Source organism: Branchiostoma floridae, chromosome 4, assembly GCF_000003815.2.
Source record: "Branchiostoma floridae strain S238N-H82 chromosome 4, Bfl_VNyyK, whole genome shotgun sequence".
NCBI classification, from domain to species: Eukaryota; Metazoa; Chordata; class Leptocardii; order Amphioxiformes; family Branchiostomatidae; genus Branchiostoma; species Branchiostoma floridae.
Window position 1 is genome coordinate 10,867,753 of NC_049982.1, and position 18,216 is coordinate 10,885,968.

Sequence of the window (18,216 nt, forward strand, 5' to 3'; positions counted from 1 at the left end):
ATAATAATCAATAACACACAGTAAATTTACATATGGAAAAGGACACAACATTATCTAAGAAATGTTATTTAGCATATGACACATTTAAATAATAACTAGTCCACCCTGAATTTGTATTCTGCGGGATAGATTATGTGATGAAAAGATATGTATAGTACCAACAAGCAAAGTACCAATTGAAATCCAGTGATAAAAACACTCGGTATGTGTGACAGAGGATATAATCATGCAAATTTGGAACTCAAATTTAAAGCCACTCACAGATTGGAACAACACACTAAAAGCAACACTTGGTTCATCTACAGAGTATTATATACACATTTCCAACAACAGAATTTGCGATGCAATGTGACCAAACCATAACAACATGGTTATGCAGGTACAGAATGTTCTAATGAAGGACAGACAGGACATCTACTACCAAATCAACAGATTAAATATGCAAGAAAAAAAGTGATGCAAAACAACACATAATTGTTTTCATACATGCTAAAACAGTGGTGGTTAAAATATCTGCATGGAGTCATACCACTAAGAAACTTGCTAAAACACAGCTATTATTAATGTACAATTCTGATCATGGTATGGCACCTATCACTGTATCAGGCATCTAAACAGAAAATCACACATAGCTTCTAATTCTTCCAAAAATGCATTATAAATATATTATACTTGATGAAATGCTTTCAGACAACAATAGAGGAAAGTAAAATAGACAAAGTTAAAGAAAGGTGATGACAAAGACACACCAATCAAACATATGAAATCATGACATTTGAACTGATAGCTGCCTACATCATTTTGAAGTTGTAAGTAGAGTGGTCCGCGTTATTGCGCGTACGCGCCTGGTTGGGTGGATCGTCGTCGTAGATTGTAGCGCTTCTGTTCAGGCCTGGCAGCCGCCGGTGCCTCTGATCGTCGCCCTCGCTTCTTCTTCGCATCCTGAAGGAACAGCAAAACAAGATGTCCGAAGTGTTAAGGATGGATTCACTTCTGCAATAACTCTTCATGTCATCTACATTTACATCTACATGTCAACCTGAATCAGACAGTAAGATGACAGAGAAGAGGTGAACATTACTCTAGAATGATGTATGTGTATTTGAAAAGGAAACCTGCAGTTTCAAACACACATTAGACTACATTAGTATTTATCATGATGCATTTTTTAAAACATCTCCTGCTTCTGCTTTACACGTCAATGATAAAGCATACAAGGTACAATTGTACCTGCTCCTAGAATGGCAGTTCCAGGTGAAAATGGTGTCAACATCAATGACAACATTTTCTGTCAATACTACTTTGCTACAACCATTACAAGAAATGCCAAAATTTTCTGACTTCTTGCACCTTCTAGACATTCTTATTTTAGAGAGGTTGTTTATTAATCTAATATTGATACAGTGGATTCCAATTATTCGTATTACGCCTTTTTGGATAATTCGGGTAATTGGATAGAATTTCGAAATCCCAAAACATTTGCCATTCATTCTACTGTTTAGAACATCGCAGAATTGGATAACCCACGGTCTCAAACTTCGGGTTTTTGGATAGAATTACGTCAGGTCACACAAATTAAAAATGGGAAAATATGCCCTAAAACTCACAAAATGAGTCCAAAGGTAACTAGTAAATGTATGTATAAAGGTGTAAAGCCATGTAAAGGACCGTAAGAAAGTTACATTCCACAGAAAATCTAGCCGATAGCGCTGTGCTAGCGTGCGAACATTTGGAGTTAGGCGCCATTTTGTTAGGTTGCCGCAAGGTATGATGGGCGAACGTCATGGGAACGTCAACACGCTTTTGAGTTCATATTTCCCCTTCAGACAACGTCTAAACTTGGTTTACCCTACAAAAATGTGTTTTTTCATATCCACTGTCTCATTAATTGAGCTGATTTCGGCTGCGCTGCGTAGATTTACAACAACGCACGTAATGCAACAGGGGTGTGATTTCGCAATGACCTATCTTGCGCATTGAATGGCGGGATATCTCAACCCACGCGCCGCCATTTTAAATGTTTTGAATGTGAATTTTTTCCGTCTTCCACCGCGAAAGACGTAAATTTCAGAGTAATTTGTGGACACAAGTTGTAGACAAGAAGGTGAAGAGTTTATCACTCTCCAATATCGTTGTTTTAACTTAAAATTATGAAAGTAACGTCATATTCTCCGGCATACGAGCGGAGCCATGTTCGTCTTTGTTTTGGTATGCCGCCAAATTGCCGACGCACGGCTGTGCGAGTCAAGCGTACTTTTCCACATGTGCATTTAGCCACTGATTTGAACTCTTTATTAGATCAAGCATCTCACAGAAATCGCACAGTATCGGAACATATGATTAAAGTTTTGTAAACGGAGTTCCGTATCGTTAGAGTGGTAACCTCTATGAGCGTCTGTGTGTTATGTTTGCCTATTGGTTTTCAAAACTACACCCCTCCCCAACCAATGCCGCTAAAGCTGGTCATATAGCCAACTTCGGACTCTAGAATAGGCCGGATAATTGGATAAAATGCCCAGACAAATAGGCGATACAATAAAGCGGATTCCACTGTATTTACATCCCTAGTTCTACATAGTTCAGCATTGTTACACTGTGTTTAAGCAACTATAGTATATGCACTTTGCAGCAATGCACTTGCCCATGTAAGCCTTGCATAATTTAGCAATACCTGAGAACGAAAGTCAACCATTTCTTTCAAGTTTACATGGACAAGTGCACAAAAAGCCTTCATGCGTGCCATAACCGTGAGCTCTGTGCCAGTATTAAGTCCCTGCTATGGAAAATGGGTTTGCAAGACAATGCCAAGGCATTTCTCAACCAGTACAGTGTTATCAGTTCTTGCACCGCTGTTAGAATTTGTCTACATGTAATATTGACTTTCCTGATCCTGTGTAAGAAAAATTTTTGCAGCGCACTACCTATAGCCAACCTAACATGCACCAGCGATTTGTGAAAAGTCGTGCTAAAAAGACAACCAACTACCAGTTGAATAGATGTACTTTGGTAGTTGTGGCCTTGGTCGCGTTCAGTTCTTTTTCTGTTTCCTTTTCTGTGAGCATATAGGAAAAACAAAACAAGAACAGAAAACAACACGTGATTTATGGATTGATGTAAATCAGAGAAAACAACATCACCAAAGAGAATCCTATGTACACATTAAAGGAAGTTATTTTGCATCTGATCTGGAGGAGACTTCGAACAAATTCAAGCGCAGATATTCTATGAGTCATAAAGCATACTGATACAGTGACTTGAACAAATTTAGGAAATCTGACTAAACATTCCAGATAGTTCAAATTTCAAGTTAAGAGCTACCTTCTTGGGCAATGATACATTATCATTACATGTTTTGTGGAAAGTTTAAAAGGATATGTATTGGAATTATACATGTTTTTATAGCGTGTGCTTTACTGCTTGAAACCAGTGATGTGGAGTGTGCCACCTGAACAACAGTAAATGAACTTCAGGTCTGTTATGATCCTAAGGTAGACAGGTGTTCAAGCCCTCTTTTCCTTCCTCATTATCATATCACTGAGGATATTAAGGCTAGTAAAACTGCTATTTGTCTGGCATGTTTTGTAAGATGAAGGGTCACTTCACTTGAAGGGCATTAAAAAACAACTTTCTTCACTGTCAGAGTCAATAGCACAAGTACATGCGTACATGGTTCAAGGCAAAACAAAGGTGTAAGCGAAGTACTCAGTGCTACTTACCACGTATGTCTCGTTGTAGAAGTTGCCAAAAAGCATGATGTGGGAGATTCCATACAGGATCAGCGCTGTGTTGTACTGGTTGGGGAAGCCACAAGACACGTAGATCGCCACAGAGGTGTGGACTACAATAGCCAGGAACTGGATCTGAAGGAAAACACAGGGTGTGAAACATTACACTGCTGTTTACACCATACTGCCCTGGCTTCCTATGCATCACATACAACAGTTGGTACTGTAATACACGAGGTAGCAAAGATTAATGTTGCTTTATATCATCTTGCTGCTGTTAAGTAAGATCACAAATCAAATTCACTTGTAATGAAATCACTCAAAATTAAAGTGCATCATTCTGGTCTACTCCCTTTTTTGGAAGACATAAAGAGACCCAGGACAAAGGAATGAGAGAATAAATTCTAAACAGATCCATAAGTTTGTTGTAGTTGAGACCAAATTCATCTAGTAGCTTTCTTAACTTCAAAATTCTTAACTTTAAATCCTACCATGCTACTGTAAATGCATTTAAGTTTGCGTTAGAGGGAAACTGGAGTGGTCACGGCAATTTTAAGTTCACGGTAGTGCCATACAGTGTAGTCACATACTGTAATGGATTTTTGTGGCGGTTTTAAGTTCACGGTATATAAGGCTGCCTAGCGAAAACCGTGAACATAAAACTGCTACGAACATTTCTGCATTTACAGTATCTAAGTGTTATCTAGTCCGCCACTAAGAGAGCACCTGAGAGTCTTACCAGCTGCAGGGTGGTGAGGTAACGTTTCCACCACAGGTAGGGCTGCATTCTGGGCCCCACAGCGGCCAGCAGGTAGTATGCATACATCGCCACATGGATGAAGGAGTTCAGGGTGGCTGAGAAGTACGCTATCAGAAAAGCATTTAATGGTCAGAAGTAAAAACAATAAATATTACAGGACAAATGATTTTTCTTGATATGGTCTTGGAAAAAAAGTTGTATGAATCAGTCAAACAAAATACATGGTTGCAGGCTGAATAAAGAGGTTCAGTAGCTTGAACTATGCGGCTCAAGTTGTCTTACTGAGGGATGACTGAGGTGCGATAGATGTCGGGTAGCTGAGGAATGGGTCCACTCTGCTACATACAAAACATTGTAGTTAGCTACAATAGTTTATTTATCAGACAGTTGATGGAAGACTGTGAAGAAACTTACATTCTCCTCCAGGGATCCAGCGCACTCCTACGAACCACAACATTGGCATGGTGGCGTGGTGATACACGTGCAGGAAAGAGACTTGGCTGGTCTTCTTACGCAGGATGAACACCACCTAGTGTACACATCCACACAAAATGAGTCCATGTTTTAGTGGTGACAATTTAGAACCCCTACTACAAAGGACAACGAAACTACAAACTTTTTCACCACTTTAGAGCTGCGTCTATGTGTGCATGTGTTTTGTATTGAGCACATATAGAGAATATGCCAGTGTAACTGTGTAATGTTGCACTGTTCTTATTTTGACAGTTCTTCATGGCTTGAGCAACAACAAGGCTTTCAATTCACCATTAATATTTTTAGGAATAAACAAGTTCTCTTCGACGGATCAAGAGAAAACCAAAACCTATTCAATAGGGTAAAGTCTGGCAAGAACTTCTGTTTAAACTGTTCATGCGGTACTTACTGTATCCATCAGCTCCACAAGCTTGGAGAGGAAGAACATGTAACATGCCCCAGCCAGCTGGAAAATAAACAGTTTGTCAATATTTTGCATCATTCAGCCAACTCAGTGTGACATTACCTTACAAATGGCGTTGCCCAATCTCTCTGTTTTTTTAGAGAAAATGTAGTTGAGTAAGGAGCAACTTTAAGCTACAAAAACTACTACCTTTTGGACTCTATATATACTACTCTATTCTACCTTTGATTAGTTTGAAGGTGTTATACTGTAAGTCTCTTTATTTCCGGGGTGTTTTTAGATTCGCGGTATTCGGGGAGACCTTCGTGCCGCGAATCTACTTCTCCGCGGATGTGTTTGGTGCAAATGTGCCCCCCTCCCCAAATTCACGGCCGACCTCGAGATACTAGTAAGATAAAAGCAAGGAGTGATGCAAAAACAACACACATGCGATCATGTAAACGATATCAAAATTTTATTCAAAGTATACATATGTACACGAATAATGCCTGGCTTCATTATTTAGTTACTTCTTACAAAGAACAGTAAAGGAAAATACAAAATCGGCCGCATACCGCGTGCCGAAAAAAAAAAAAAAATTTACGAGGCCACGCGCAGCATTCTCGTAACATCGGATCACTTTGAAGTTCTATTCCAGCGCCAATGTCTTCTTCCATAACTTCGGTTTACACTCAATCATATTCGTACTGAAATATAGCTGCCGATGACCACTGTTTGATTCACAGAATTCGAAAATGCAAAGCTACAAAGTTGTCTGAAACCTCTATCGCCATACTTTCCTTTGTTCTTGACGAGCTTGGCTTGGAATCAAAACACTGAGAAAAAGACCAAAAAATCATGCCTACAGTTTCTATAAAATGTTCCCTCTATGCTCCAGTTGTCAACCAACCTGTATTTGACCTTTTTATTCCTGAATCGATGTTTGCACTTCCATAGAAAGACTCTTTTAAACAACCGAAAACTGACGCTTCTACAAGCTTGTTGTGACTCGCTTGGGATTTCCCAAGCAGCATGGGCGAACACTTTCTTTAAAGAAAATACAAACACTTTTTCTTGTCAAATGAATAAAGAATAAAATCACACGCTCCTTAAATATGTGTACCTTTTAATCATACAACATATGTGATAAATAGTTGTGCATTTTTGTATGGTTAAATTAGAGCACAATTGCACTGCACGTAGCATTTTCACCCATACTATAATCGACTGTCCTGATGACCCTACATGACCTCCAAGGCGCCATCTTGCCAATCCGTGCCGCCGTCAGAACTAAACACAAACTTGCCAATTTCTCCTTGATTTCTCGCTAATTAACATTGTCTCAGCATTTTCGAGATTTTCTTGACCATACAAAAGTGAAATACTACGCAAATGATTAATATTGCCTTGCCGACTGTCGGTAAATTCGCCGAAAAAAATTGTTCAACCCACGTGTTATTGCGCGTAAACTTGCGCTAGCGCTAAGTACTCGGTCGCGAACTCTTTTTCCCACACATCGTCCACCGCGAATCTGAAGACAGTGCGGATTGGTCATTTGACCAAAACCGCGGATTTTAGGCGCCGCGGATCTAAAGAGACTTACAGTATTATCATTCATAAGTAGCCTAAAACTTTGCATAAAATGTTCACACTCTGTGACTACGGTAACTACTCCCTACCCTGGTGGCATTCTGGTCCTGACTGTAGTCCACAGGCTGGCAGACTAGGCTGAACCCGGGGTTCAGGAAGGTGGTCATCAGGAACTGCAGGGAAGCAGGATGACACAAAAGCTATAAAACACATTTCTTGAAGAATCCTAAACCCTGATACATACGTCATGTCGTACAGGTAAATTTTATCTGATCAAACTTACAAACTGTAGAATCAAATTGCCACACTGGAAAAAAAAAACAACTTCCTCGATAATAAGAAGTTAAGATCGAAGCTTATACATTAAATCTACATATCCCCATGTTATATCACATCAGCAGCAATCATGATGTGTACTGATATGTACCTCGTAAAAGATGTACCCATTCCAGACTACGAGGACACCGTTATACAGCGCCATGAACCAGCGCAGGTCGAAAGGCTTTCTCTTGGCCATGAACTTGGGGCCCTGCCACACGAACAAGAGGTAGAGAAGCACCAGGCCATAGGTGAGCAGGGGAGAACTGATGAATGGCAAGTCTTTGGTCCTTGGGTCTGGAAATAATGCAAAAGAATTTATGAATTTTTGTCACAGCATAAATTCTTGATGGAAATACATGTACTTAATTCAATGCAGCATAAATATCAGGTCTGGTGGGAATGGTTGCCACAACAATGTTTTCAATCGATGCCTTTGTAAAACACTTATCTTGATATAAAAAATTATTTTGTATTTCCTTTAGCTTGCAGTCTGAGTACAGAAGTTGCTGTGCTATGTTTTGAGCCAGTAAAGCTTCATTATCTCTTTTCTACAGAAATATTCCTAACACCAGTAACAGTGAGAAATACCTACTCACCTGAAGTGGACTCTGCCCACTCGTGGAATGCTGTAAGTCTTTCTACTAAGGCTGCCATGATGACTTCCTGTTACACACAGAAAATCAGTTATTGACACAACAGTGGAACAAGAACACAAAACCTAATCTCCAATCAGATCCAGCATGGCATAAGACATTAACATAAGCTGGGGAATTTACTCCTCTGCCAGGTAAACTCCTTCCCCTGCTTATGTTACTGTCTAAACTGTCTTATGCCACGCAGGATCTGCTTGGAGATTACACAAAACCAACTGATGACCCACTTTCTGGTACAGTAACACCATGTTGTTCTTGCCATAAATAGCAAGGCCAGTCAAGAGCCTATACATTACAACACTTGAGAGTCGGGCAGTACAGGTACAGTCAGAGGATGACCACAACACCACCGGATTGACGGAGTGGCAGAGAGCCTGCACACCTATGGCTATGGCCTGACACAACAAGAGACACGACTATATATACTCCACCTTCCAGCGTGCTAGCGGAACTCCTATAGAGGTAGTAGGGGTTGGATAAGGTAACGAGAATACTTATAGAAAGGAACAGTCTCAAAATGTCAACATAATTGTGCATGTACATGTATTTTATTTCAATGCAAAAACAATTTTATACTAGCGCTGTATTCCTGCTAATAACTAAATAATCCTTGTTGCAAAATGATATAGAAATGTGCACAGTTCTTACAAGAAGACCTCTCCATCAATAAAATGAGCTTGCAGACCAGGGCTTTAGCCAGCGTCCGTTTTTCCATCAATTAACGGAAATTTGCTGCGTGTGACGGAAAAATTTTAAAACCAATCCGTCAACTTTGACGGACAAAAATCTGATAAAACCTCCTTGGTGGAAGCTACAGGTTGCTTGGGGACGCCGTCCACGGCTGTAAAAGCCACACACTGTTTGTTTTGCTATTGTTATGATTGTTGACAATGTGTGTCGGTGCCCTTTCGCATACGATAATCTCATTAAAACCCGTTTTTCAAGGTCTCAGTTCAGTCTCTCTATCTCCTGAAATAGTGTTTTCGCGACAATGGGAATTGGCTGACGGAAAAAAATGTCGCGCTGGCTAGAGCCCTGTTGCAGACTGGATACATTTGTAGATCCTAGTATAACTAGCACAAGAAGAAGCACGCGTATTTTCATACCTGTATAACTATACAAATTGTTCAGGCATTTGGGGGTGTTCATCAATAAGAGATGGGTAAAGACAGTTATTTTTCATGTCATTGACAGGTCATGAAGCATAATTAGAGGGAACATTACTAATGGTGGTATGTAAAGCAGGTACCCTTTATCTGCCATGCTGACAGATCAATGTCCCAAAAGGCCGGTCCTGGCTGCCGTGGCTGGCTATACAAAAAAATTACAGGTTTAACCATATAAGACAGCAGGTGCAAAATTTTTGCATTCCTATATTTTCGTCTGCATTCCAACATGTTGTCGAAATGGGTGGGGCAATGCAAGGGGATCCTGTCAATTAAATCAGCATGGTTGACATGGCATGGCCATTGTTTCTTCACGCAACAAGGTTTTTGCCCAAGGGCAGACTTTCCCTCCCATACAGTCTGCAAACAAGTTGGGCCTTAAGATTCTTCAGAATATCAATACGACAACTTTGATGTTAATCAAGCTTTGTAGTTTGAAAGATATGCAAGTGACCAATTGTAAGCCAACATCATGGCTTATGTAGTTTGACACGGTTCTTTGATGATGCTTATTCATTGGGGTTTTGGGGATCACCCTAGTCTCTTGTAGATCTCCAACTATACAAAATGGCTGTCCTCTGGGAGTTCTGGACTATCTGTTGTAATGTTACCTGAACTGTACTCAACTCATCAAGGATATTGCCAATAGGGTTATAATTACCCGGCCTTGCATGATGTCCCGGCCCTGACATCATGCAATTCAAAACTTATATATACAGGGCCGTCCATTTATAATTGCCATGCTTATTGTCTTCACTCAAGGTAATTGGGGGAAGCCCAGGAAAAAGGACAAGCAAAGAAAGGAACAAACACAACATTCATGACAACCAAGGACAATCAACACTATCAGATAGTGAGATACACCTCTGCTGTTGGATCTAAAATCATGTCACATCAGATGGGGGTGGGGGGTGGTAACAAATTTTGTGTTTTAGTACTTTTATTACGGTGTATAATACAGGTTATTCTACATGACGCCTAACCAACGTACGGAATGGCACGACATGTAAAATTATTTTCAGTTGCTTGTTATATGGGTAAAATGTAAAATTCAACATATTCAATTTACTGTTCAAAATACCACAACATAAAATTATGGACAGTGTCAGATATCACTGGCCAACTGATATTTTGGGGCATCTACATTATAAAAAACAGGACCAGTGAAGAGGGAAGACTCTTTCGTCTTCATGTGTGTCTCTGAACAAAAGCAAGTGAAGCAAAAATGACTAAAAACCTACCAAAAGTCACAAGCCGGTACACGAGTTCAACTTGGTGCTCAGATCGGTCCAAATTCGGGCGGGAAGAAACTCCCTCTTATTTGCATATGAAAGGAACACCGCCTGGAACCTTAGAACTTCAAATTCGTGAGACTGTCACCACGTGACAAATTAAACCAATCACAATGCGACTAACAATTTATTCTCTTCTCTGACTGATGTTAAATGGATGTTGATTGGCTATATTTGATTATGAGGTGATATCAAACACTGCCACTGATTGGCTTATACTGTAACCAATCAAAATGTTGATAAGAAAGTTAATTACCGACAGGCTGACTTGGTACACGATCGCTGGTTGGTTGTTATGAAGCACATGCAGTAACCCGGCAAATTACTACACAGCGCGCTATCGCTAGGCAGGCTGCTGCGGATTACATGTGATTTCCTCGTCATTCCTTACAGGTAGGGCTATATTTTGTTCTCGGTCATGATGAAGCTGATAACTTGATGATAGTTTCTATCCTTGAGGTTTAACCCGACTGTTGTGGACGTCGCGACGTTGTTGGTTACGAGACCGCGAGATCATGGAAGTGCAGGGTTCCCTTCCGCTTCCTGGTGCAACACACCTGTACTGGCTAGCCGGCTGCACATGAACCCATGTAATTTTGGGCCTTCCCTTTCTTGCGGTCAGCTACCTCTTTTACCTCTTATCATATATCCAGCGGTATACACAAAAGGTGCAGTGAATTAAAACCATCAGTTCAAGTCAGGTGGGTCAATTTGCATGTCTGGGCTGAGGTGTTAAATTATACATGATGTTGATTTGATTTTTATCACAAAGCGTCATGCTTGGTGCTGGCAAATATTCATGAGATGGAAATGAAGGATGGTAGGGGGATTGGGATATGTGGTGAAATATTATCTTTTCAGGACTCAAAACTCAGAAAATCTGCTCACATTGACAACTTACAATTTGGCAAGCTAAAACTAAATTTATTGCATCTCACGTGTAACGCTATGTTAGTCTTTTGTTGTTCCCTGGTGATGATAATAAAAAAATTATGTCCCTCGGTAAAATAAATAGTTTAGTTACATGTGAGCTCAAACTGTGACATATTAATATAGATAACTGCTCAACAACGTTTTTATGAAGAACTGACAGTTTGTTCAAAGGGTGCGCCAATGTATACAGCCTATTCTGAATCTGACACTAGACTAACATCACCCCATCTTGTGTAGAGTCCGTATTTGTTGATCCTTTGCAAAGACTAGAGATTCCCATTCCACATCTTAGATTTGTATGTGCCTTTTGGCCCCCATTTGACCCAAGGACAAGCCACTTAAATTTTAAGAGTTAAGATAAGCAGGGTCAAGTACAGACTTGTAATGTTGATTTATCCCACTGTCTTATTTGGTAGTAGCATGAAGTAAACAAACTGGAGCACATGATATGATATATAGGCTTTACCATTTAGGTCAACAAAATCATAACATGGCAGACTTTCTGAATGTTATCTGAGTGTCATGAATGTATTAATTTTAGACATTTGTTAGCTGTGAAATATTGAACACCTTTTTAATCACTTGCAAAATATGTGAGACTTTTGCTGAATACTAGTAATTGAATATGTATAATGTGTGGTAAAACTGTCTATGCCCCTTTGGAGGGTCCCTAACCATAATGAATGTGGTTGGCATTATTTAATACATGTCATATTCTAAGCACAGTGTTTTGGAGTAAGGACTAAGGACACACCATTATAATGAGCATTGTTGTGAAGATGCTATATACTGCAAACACATTTCAGATGAGAGTACATTTTGTATGGTCTTCCAATAACTACACATTCATAAAGTTCCGCATGAAGTACTTGTTGTATATACTAGTACATGTACTTTGATTCAGGATGAGTGTGAATGTAACTTAAACCTTGTTTGTTATTGTTGCTATGTGAAGTAACTAAATTAGCAATGCCCTTTTTCTTGAGCAGTGCTAGTACTAGTATTTCATGGGTGTGGCATTCCCTTCCATTGTGGGTCACTGTACACTAAACTGAGAAAGAAAAGAATCTAGCATGGCGGTTACGTCTTACAGAATCCATTGTGTTTGTGATTCAGGCTAATCAGGGAGAGGGTTCTTGATGTATGCACGTATAAAGTGGGCTGGTGCTCTTTGCAAGGAGTTATATATGATAACCATGTAGTTTGGTCCTGCCATGAAACCTTCACATGGCTGCCAAATGTATTATGAGGATTATAGCTTTTAAGCAAGTAAGTATAGCCTTTCTATAACACTAACAGGAAATTTCCAAGTTTTCCATTCTTTATATTTTACTAATTTTTAGAAATGATTTATTTGGAACCAAATCATTGATAACTTGCGTACATTGTTTGTTGTGATAAGTTTCCCATGCAGCTGATACTAAGTATGCGCTGACTTATCTGTTTCAGGTTTGTAGGGACCATGGACCTTATAACTGACAAGATTCAGGAGGGGCTGAAGTACTATGAGTGGTGCCTGTCTTTTTCAGGTGAGGACATACACATATAGATAATGCATACCTGGTTACATTATAGTACAATATAGCTCAGGTATATGTGTATGTAGGTGTTACGATGTCTAGTAGCAAAAGTTGGTCACATATCTTATGAATTCAAATGAGGCCCGACATGTATCACTCCCTCTTATAGCAAGTTTTGCATAAATTTAAGCAGACTCTGATCAGGAGTTTTGGCTTGTAATAAAATGCCATAGTGTCTAATCTTACTTACTACATGAATTTCTTCACATGACAGACCCACGAGTGGCAGACTGGCCCCTGATGGACAGATGGGCCCCCACACTGTACCTGACGGCAGCTTACCTGCTGATCGTGTGGTTGGGTCCCAGGCTGATGGAGAAAAGGAAACCCGTGGAGCTGACGTGGCTGATGGTCCCGTACAACTTTGCTACCGTGCTGCTGAACCTGTACATCTGTGTGGAGGTGGGTCCTGCTGAATTACTGCTTCTCACTGCTTCATACACGTAGTGTCGGCTTTATCAACATGTACTTTGCAGCAATGCACTTGTCCTGCTGAATATTGTGTTTTATATATGCAGTATTCGCCTAGTCAACCACCAGCGAGCATGCACCAGAAGAATGCGATCCCTAGGCTATGTAGACTCTTTGCCAGCAAAGCTAAGCCAAGATGTACATGTAGTAGTGACACAAAGTGTCCTTAGGTCTCTTGGGCTAAACCTTGCCAAATGACTTATTTAAGATTAGGGCTCTTGCCTTGGAATAAAGCCAACACCTTAATTTGGTTGAAGTTTTCATTTACTGTGTTCTGGAGTATTTACAAGCCAGTGATTCCAGGAATAGACATGATTGATAGTTTTAAAATCTTTAACTGTTTCCCTGTGTTTTATTTCAGCTGGCCACAGCATCCTGGGCTGCAGGATACAGCTACTCCTGTCAAAGGGTCACTTACTCCAACGATGTCAATGAACTTAGAGTGAGTTCCACCACTACTTTGATTCTTTTGTCTTCAATGCTTATTAGAATTGATAAGTTGTCACCTGTGACAATGTGATGATAGGTTAAAACAACATGTTTGTCGATGTCCTTGTAGTCAGACCTCATGTTACTCTATTTGGACGTGGTGATGATTTTTCAAGATGTTGAATCTTTTCTCTCCTTGACTGTTAAACTTCTGGAACCACTTTCATGGAGTCAATGATGCTTCTGATCTTTGAATGGACTGAAATGTACCTTTGATGTTGGGTGTGAAATTTGTATTGATTTGCTGGTGCTTTTTTTAGGAAATTGTCCCCAATCCACAGAAAAATAAAACATCACAGTCACTGATGACAAATGAACCATGCAAATGTTTTGTTTTGCTGAAACGCAGATAGCGAGCGCCCTGTGGTGGTACTTCATCTCCAAGCTGCTGGAGTTTGCTGACACGTTCTTCTTCATCGCGCGTAAGAAAAACAGCCAGATCTCCTTCCTGCATGTGTACCACCACACCACCATGTTTGCTCTGTGGTGGGTTGGCATCAAGTGGGTCGCTGGCGGGCAGTGTAAGTATGATATATGATATGTACAATTGGTACAGAAGACAGGGAAAAAATGCTCAAGTTAGAGGGGGGTGCTCTGACATGGTATGCCGCCAAAGATAGCACAAATAGTTTTAATGTGTTAAAAATTCATTGATCAAAACTTCCCTTCTTCCTGGCGACTCGTGATGGAGGGACGTGAGTTCGGGATTGTGACAAAGTGTGCCATGTTAGGGCATCTTCTGTTTTTTTCAATACGTGTAAATTCTGACCTTTGATGTTGACCACCTTGGCTGACAGCTAACACAATGAAATAATAAGGTTGATAGTTGTCATGTTGTGCACTGGAGTTCTATCGACAATGACACTTTTATTTTGATGAGACAAAGACCAAATTGCACTTTAGTGTCAGTGAACAGTGAAGACACACAGATGATGTCTTGCTCAGTAATAGGTTGTAATTTACAATTGTTAGTTGGTGTCATTGAGGTGTTTTAAATGTGTTCACAGCCTTCTTTGGTGCCATGATGAACTCCGGTGTGCATGTGCTGATGTACACATATTATGGCCTGTCAGCGATGGGCCCACGTTTCCAGAAATATCTCTGGTGGAAGAAGTACATGACTGTCATACAGCTGGTGGGTGTCTTCTCATGTATCTGAGGAAGTCCACTTTTTCTTGGAAGACATATAACAGAAGTTCTAAAATCAGGCTATTTTGGTCAGCTTTCTGCACGAGTACAAATGTGCAGAAAGCCTGATTTTAGAACTTCTGTCATATTAGATTTGTAAAAGACAGACTTGTCCTGCAAAGCCAGTTCCTGTAAATCAGTGCTGAATGGAATAATCATTCTGAATGAAGGAAATGTTAAGCTGAATTCCTGGTCCCTCTTTACTTAGGGATATATGACAAAGAAACACACTGGCACACACATACGCAACACAACGTGTGTATTCACTGAGCCTCTCCATTCCAGACTAGGCTGTTCCATTCGTGAGGGGGGGGGTAGGCTATTCTAATCTAAGTAAACTAACAGGAAATGCATGTTTTTGACGTACTTATATGTCACAGTAGAGATTGTGATTCAGGACGATTGGCGATTGTCCTAGGACAGATCACGATTGGAGCCTGTTCTTGGACTGCTACTAGAATGATGTGTTTTATTTTTACCTTTTCCAGACCCAGTTCTTCATTGCATTTGCCCACTGTGTGCAGTCCCTGTATGTGGAGTGTGACTTCCCTGGGTGGATGCACTGGGGCTTGCTGATATATGCCACTTCACTAATCGTCCTGTTTGGAAACTTCTATGTAAATGCTTACAAGTGAGTAAATGTCAGATAAGTTTACTTGTTAAGCGACACCACTGGGGCTGGTCTTAAAACAAATGTCAGAGATACCGTGAGAACTGTAAATTCAGTTACAAACAATGTACTTGGTATGTTATGTTATGCTATGTTATTATAGCATATTGATTTGATATTACAGTGTGTCTCAGTGCACATACCCAGAACTTGATAATGATATGCAGACAGTATGTTACTGCCCGGATTCGCCATCTGGCTCATGTGATTGCTATATGATGATCTTGTTTTACACAGAACCTTCAATCATTCTCTAAGTCAAATGTATTGTATGAAAATGTGTCCCTGGAAATGAAGCTCTAAACTGGACAAATCAACCTATTACAGCTGAGTCGAGGAGTGATGTCTAATGTTCCATATATCTTATTCCCCAGGAAACCTAAGAAGGCTGTAGGAGAGGGGAAGACGTCAGACAAGGACAAGGCTGGGAATGGACTACAGCATAAGAATGGGTTTGTAAAAGCCAAGAAACAGCAGTAGAATAATAGAAAAATTGTTCAGAGTGAGGTAAGCAATGATCATGAGATTGACTTAAAACATTGCACCACGTAAACAATCATGATTTGTTGTACATGTATTTAGGAATAGAGTTTTAGAATGTTAAGAATTGGAATGTATAGGATAAGATTATACTCCCCAGTCTCAATGATGTGTGTCTGAGTTGTCTCTGCAGTATTAGCCTTTGTAGGAAATGCTGAATGATTGAGATATAGCACTAGAGATATGCATGTTAGTGTAATTTTAGGCTTAGTGTCGGTTGGTGTTGTAAGTGGTAACAGAAATTGTATAGGTGGACACAGACAAAAAAAGGATGGTCGGTTGAAGGACCTCAAAATGGCATCAGTCTTTGCATAGAAGCTTAAGCTTGGAGCTGACCTTTTGGGGCCAAAATTGTGATGGTTTCTGAGTGGGCCCAGGCTCTGTTGTAGTGAGATCTTGGACCCAATCAGAAACCGTCAAGATCATTTCACAATGTCAAGATCTGTTTAGAAATTACAAAACAGGGTTAGATAAGCTGACAAAGCAAAGCAACAATAAATTGTTTGTGAGGTTTTATAGATGAAAAATATTTCACCTCCACTACACCCTTTTTCTGTCCGGAGAAAATGTCAACTAAGGAGGATCACTATGGAATACTCGTTCAAATTAGTATATTGGTAGACAGAAAATAACCAACACTGCCAAACTCTGATTTTGTAAATATGAAATGAGATGCCACAATGGATTGATTTTGAAATAAGTTTTTGCAGTGAAAGTCAATAAGCTATGTCAGTTTTTCTAGGATGTTTACTTTGATGCTTTTAGGTATCAGTAATCAAGCAAGGCTAACTTTTGCTAATTGATTGAATAATTGTATTTTAAGCAAATCTGACTGAAAATGTGATAAGCAATACACATACATGTACATGTAGCCTATTGTTAGATGCAGCAGATAAAACTCAAGCCAAGTGTTTTGATATCAATGAGCTTATTATAGAAAAGGCATTGTGGTAACTTTGTCATCGATTTACTCAGTTAATTGTGAACTAGATCTTGAAGGAACTAAAAAGAGCATGGCTGATTTGGATATACAGAATCAGGACAATCTTTTTTAATCATGTGGAAGTTATTTTAAAGGTTTCAATGAGATTTTATTCTGAAAGAACCATATTAACTAACGTTAATTGTATAATGAATTATATTGCCAGTCACAGATATTTGAAATGTAGTAGTATGTAGGCAAACAACATATGTTATCTTTGGTACACCAATAAGGTTCCAAGCAGATTGTAACTTTGGTACATATTGAATCAACAGTGATTTGAGTAGCTAGAGAAATCAGGTCCACTTCTACATTCATGCATGCCAAAGCTTTCTGTGCCTTTTGTATAATTTCATGAATTTAACTTATTGCTCAGACTGTAGACGCTATATTATTCTCTAGTATTTCTATATAAGTGTATGTATCAGTGATTGATTTTAAGCTTGTAGCTGTCTATGCAAAGGTGATGTTACTCGTCTTGATTCAGGAAAATGGGACCATCTTCCATTCAATTCTAAATATGCCGAAATGCAAGTGATAGTACAAACCAATGTTGTGTGTAACTGTTGTATCAAGGAGGTTGGTTGTATGAAGTGCTTGTTCAACGCACGAGTAATTCAACCAATTTCCTCGTGGGTAGTCAGAGTTTGGCTATTCCTTTGCCAAAGAATAATGGTTGCCAATTGCCATAGGATATGCACTGCTGTTGCCTATGTGTAAGGAACTGCCTCCATCAAGGTAGAAAGAGAGGCCAGAACATTAGGACTTTGGTAGGAACATTTTCTTGAGTGTGTTTACCTCTTTTGTACCTCTTTTTTATGGAATGGCCTAGCAGGGTTTGAGGTCAGTGCTTGTATATACACATGTATGTTCTGCAAATATTTCATTTGAAATTGGCATTGCTGAGAATATCTCATCATATAAGGATTGTCATTTAGACAAATAATGGAGAATGATTAAAGTAAGATGAATACTCGAG

At 39.6% G+C, this 18,216-nt stretch overlaps 2 protein-coding genes across 5 annotated transcripts; one reads left to right on the top strand and one right to left on the bottom strand.

The window, feature by feature from the left end:
* Positions 1-778: 778 nt before the first annotated feature.
* On the bottom strand, positions 779-10,808 carry LOC118413959 (elongation of very long chain fatty acids protein 4-like). 3 transcript variants are annotated; one of them, XM_035817638.1, is made up of 9 exons: positions 10,641-10,808; positions 7,870-7,936; positions 7,380-7,567; positions 7,042-7,125; positions 5,369-5,425; positions 4,900-5,014; positions 4,465-4,592; positions 3,717-3,860; positions 779-942 (listed from the first exon to the last, which is right to left on the bottom strand). In XM_035817638.1, exons 2-9 carry the CDS (start codon positions 7,925-7,927, stop codon positions 829-831), a joined length of 888 nt encoding a protein of 295 aa, XP_035673531.1. In that variant the 5' UTR covers positions 7,928-7,936; positions 10,641-10,808; the 3' UTR covers positions 779-828. The 3 variants fall into 3 exon arrangements, with proteins under 3 accessions (XP_035673531.1, XP_035673530.1, XP_035673532.1); XM_035817637.1 differs by lacking the exon at positions 10,641-10,808 and adding an exon at positions 10,334-10,508; XM_035817639.1 differs by lacking the exon at positions 10,641-10,808 and adding an exon at positions 9,176-9,237.
* Positions 10,623-18,216, top strand: LOC118413960 (elongation of very long chain fatty acids protein 4-like). 2 transcript variants are annotated; one of them, XM_035817640.1, is made up of 8 exons: positions 10,623-10,777; positions 12,767-12,846; positions 13,112-13,299; positions 13,730-13,810; positions 14,207-14,378; positions 14,865-14,992; positions 15,534-15,676; positions 16,090-18,216. In XM_035817640.1, exons 2-8 carry the CDS (start codon positions 12,780-12,782, stop codon positions 16,193-16,195), a joined length of 885 nt encoding a protein of 294 aa, XP_035673533.1. In that variant the 5' UTR covers positions 10,623-10,777; positions 12,767-12,779; the 3' UTR covers positions 16,196-18,216. The 2 variants fall into 2 exon arrangements, with proteins under 2 accessions (XP_035673533.1, XP_035673534.1); XM_035817641.1 differs by lacking the exon at positions 10,623-10,777 and adding an exon at positions 10,991-11,085.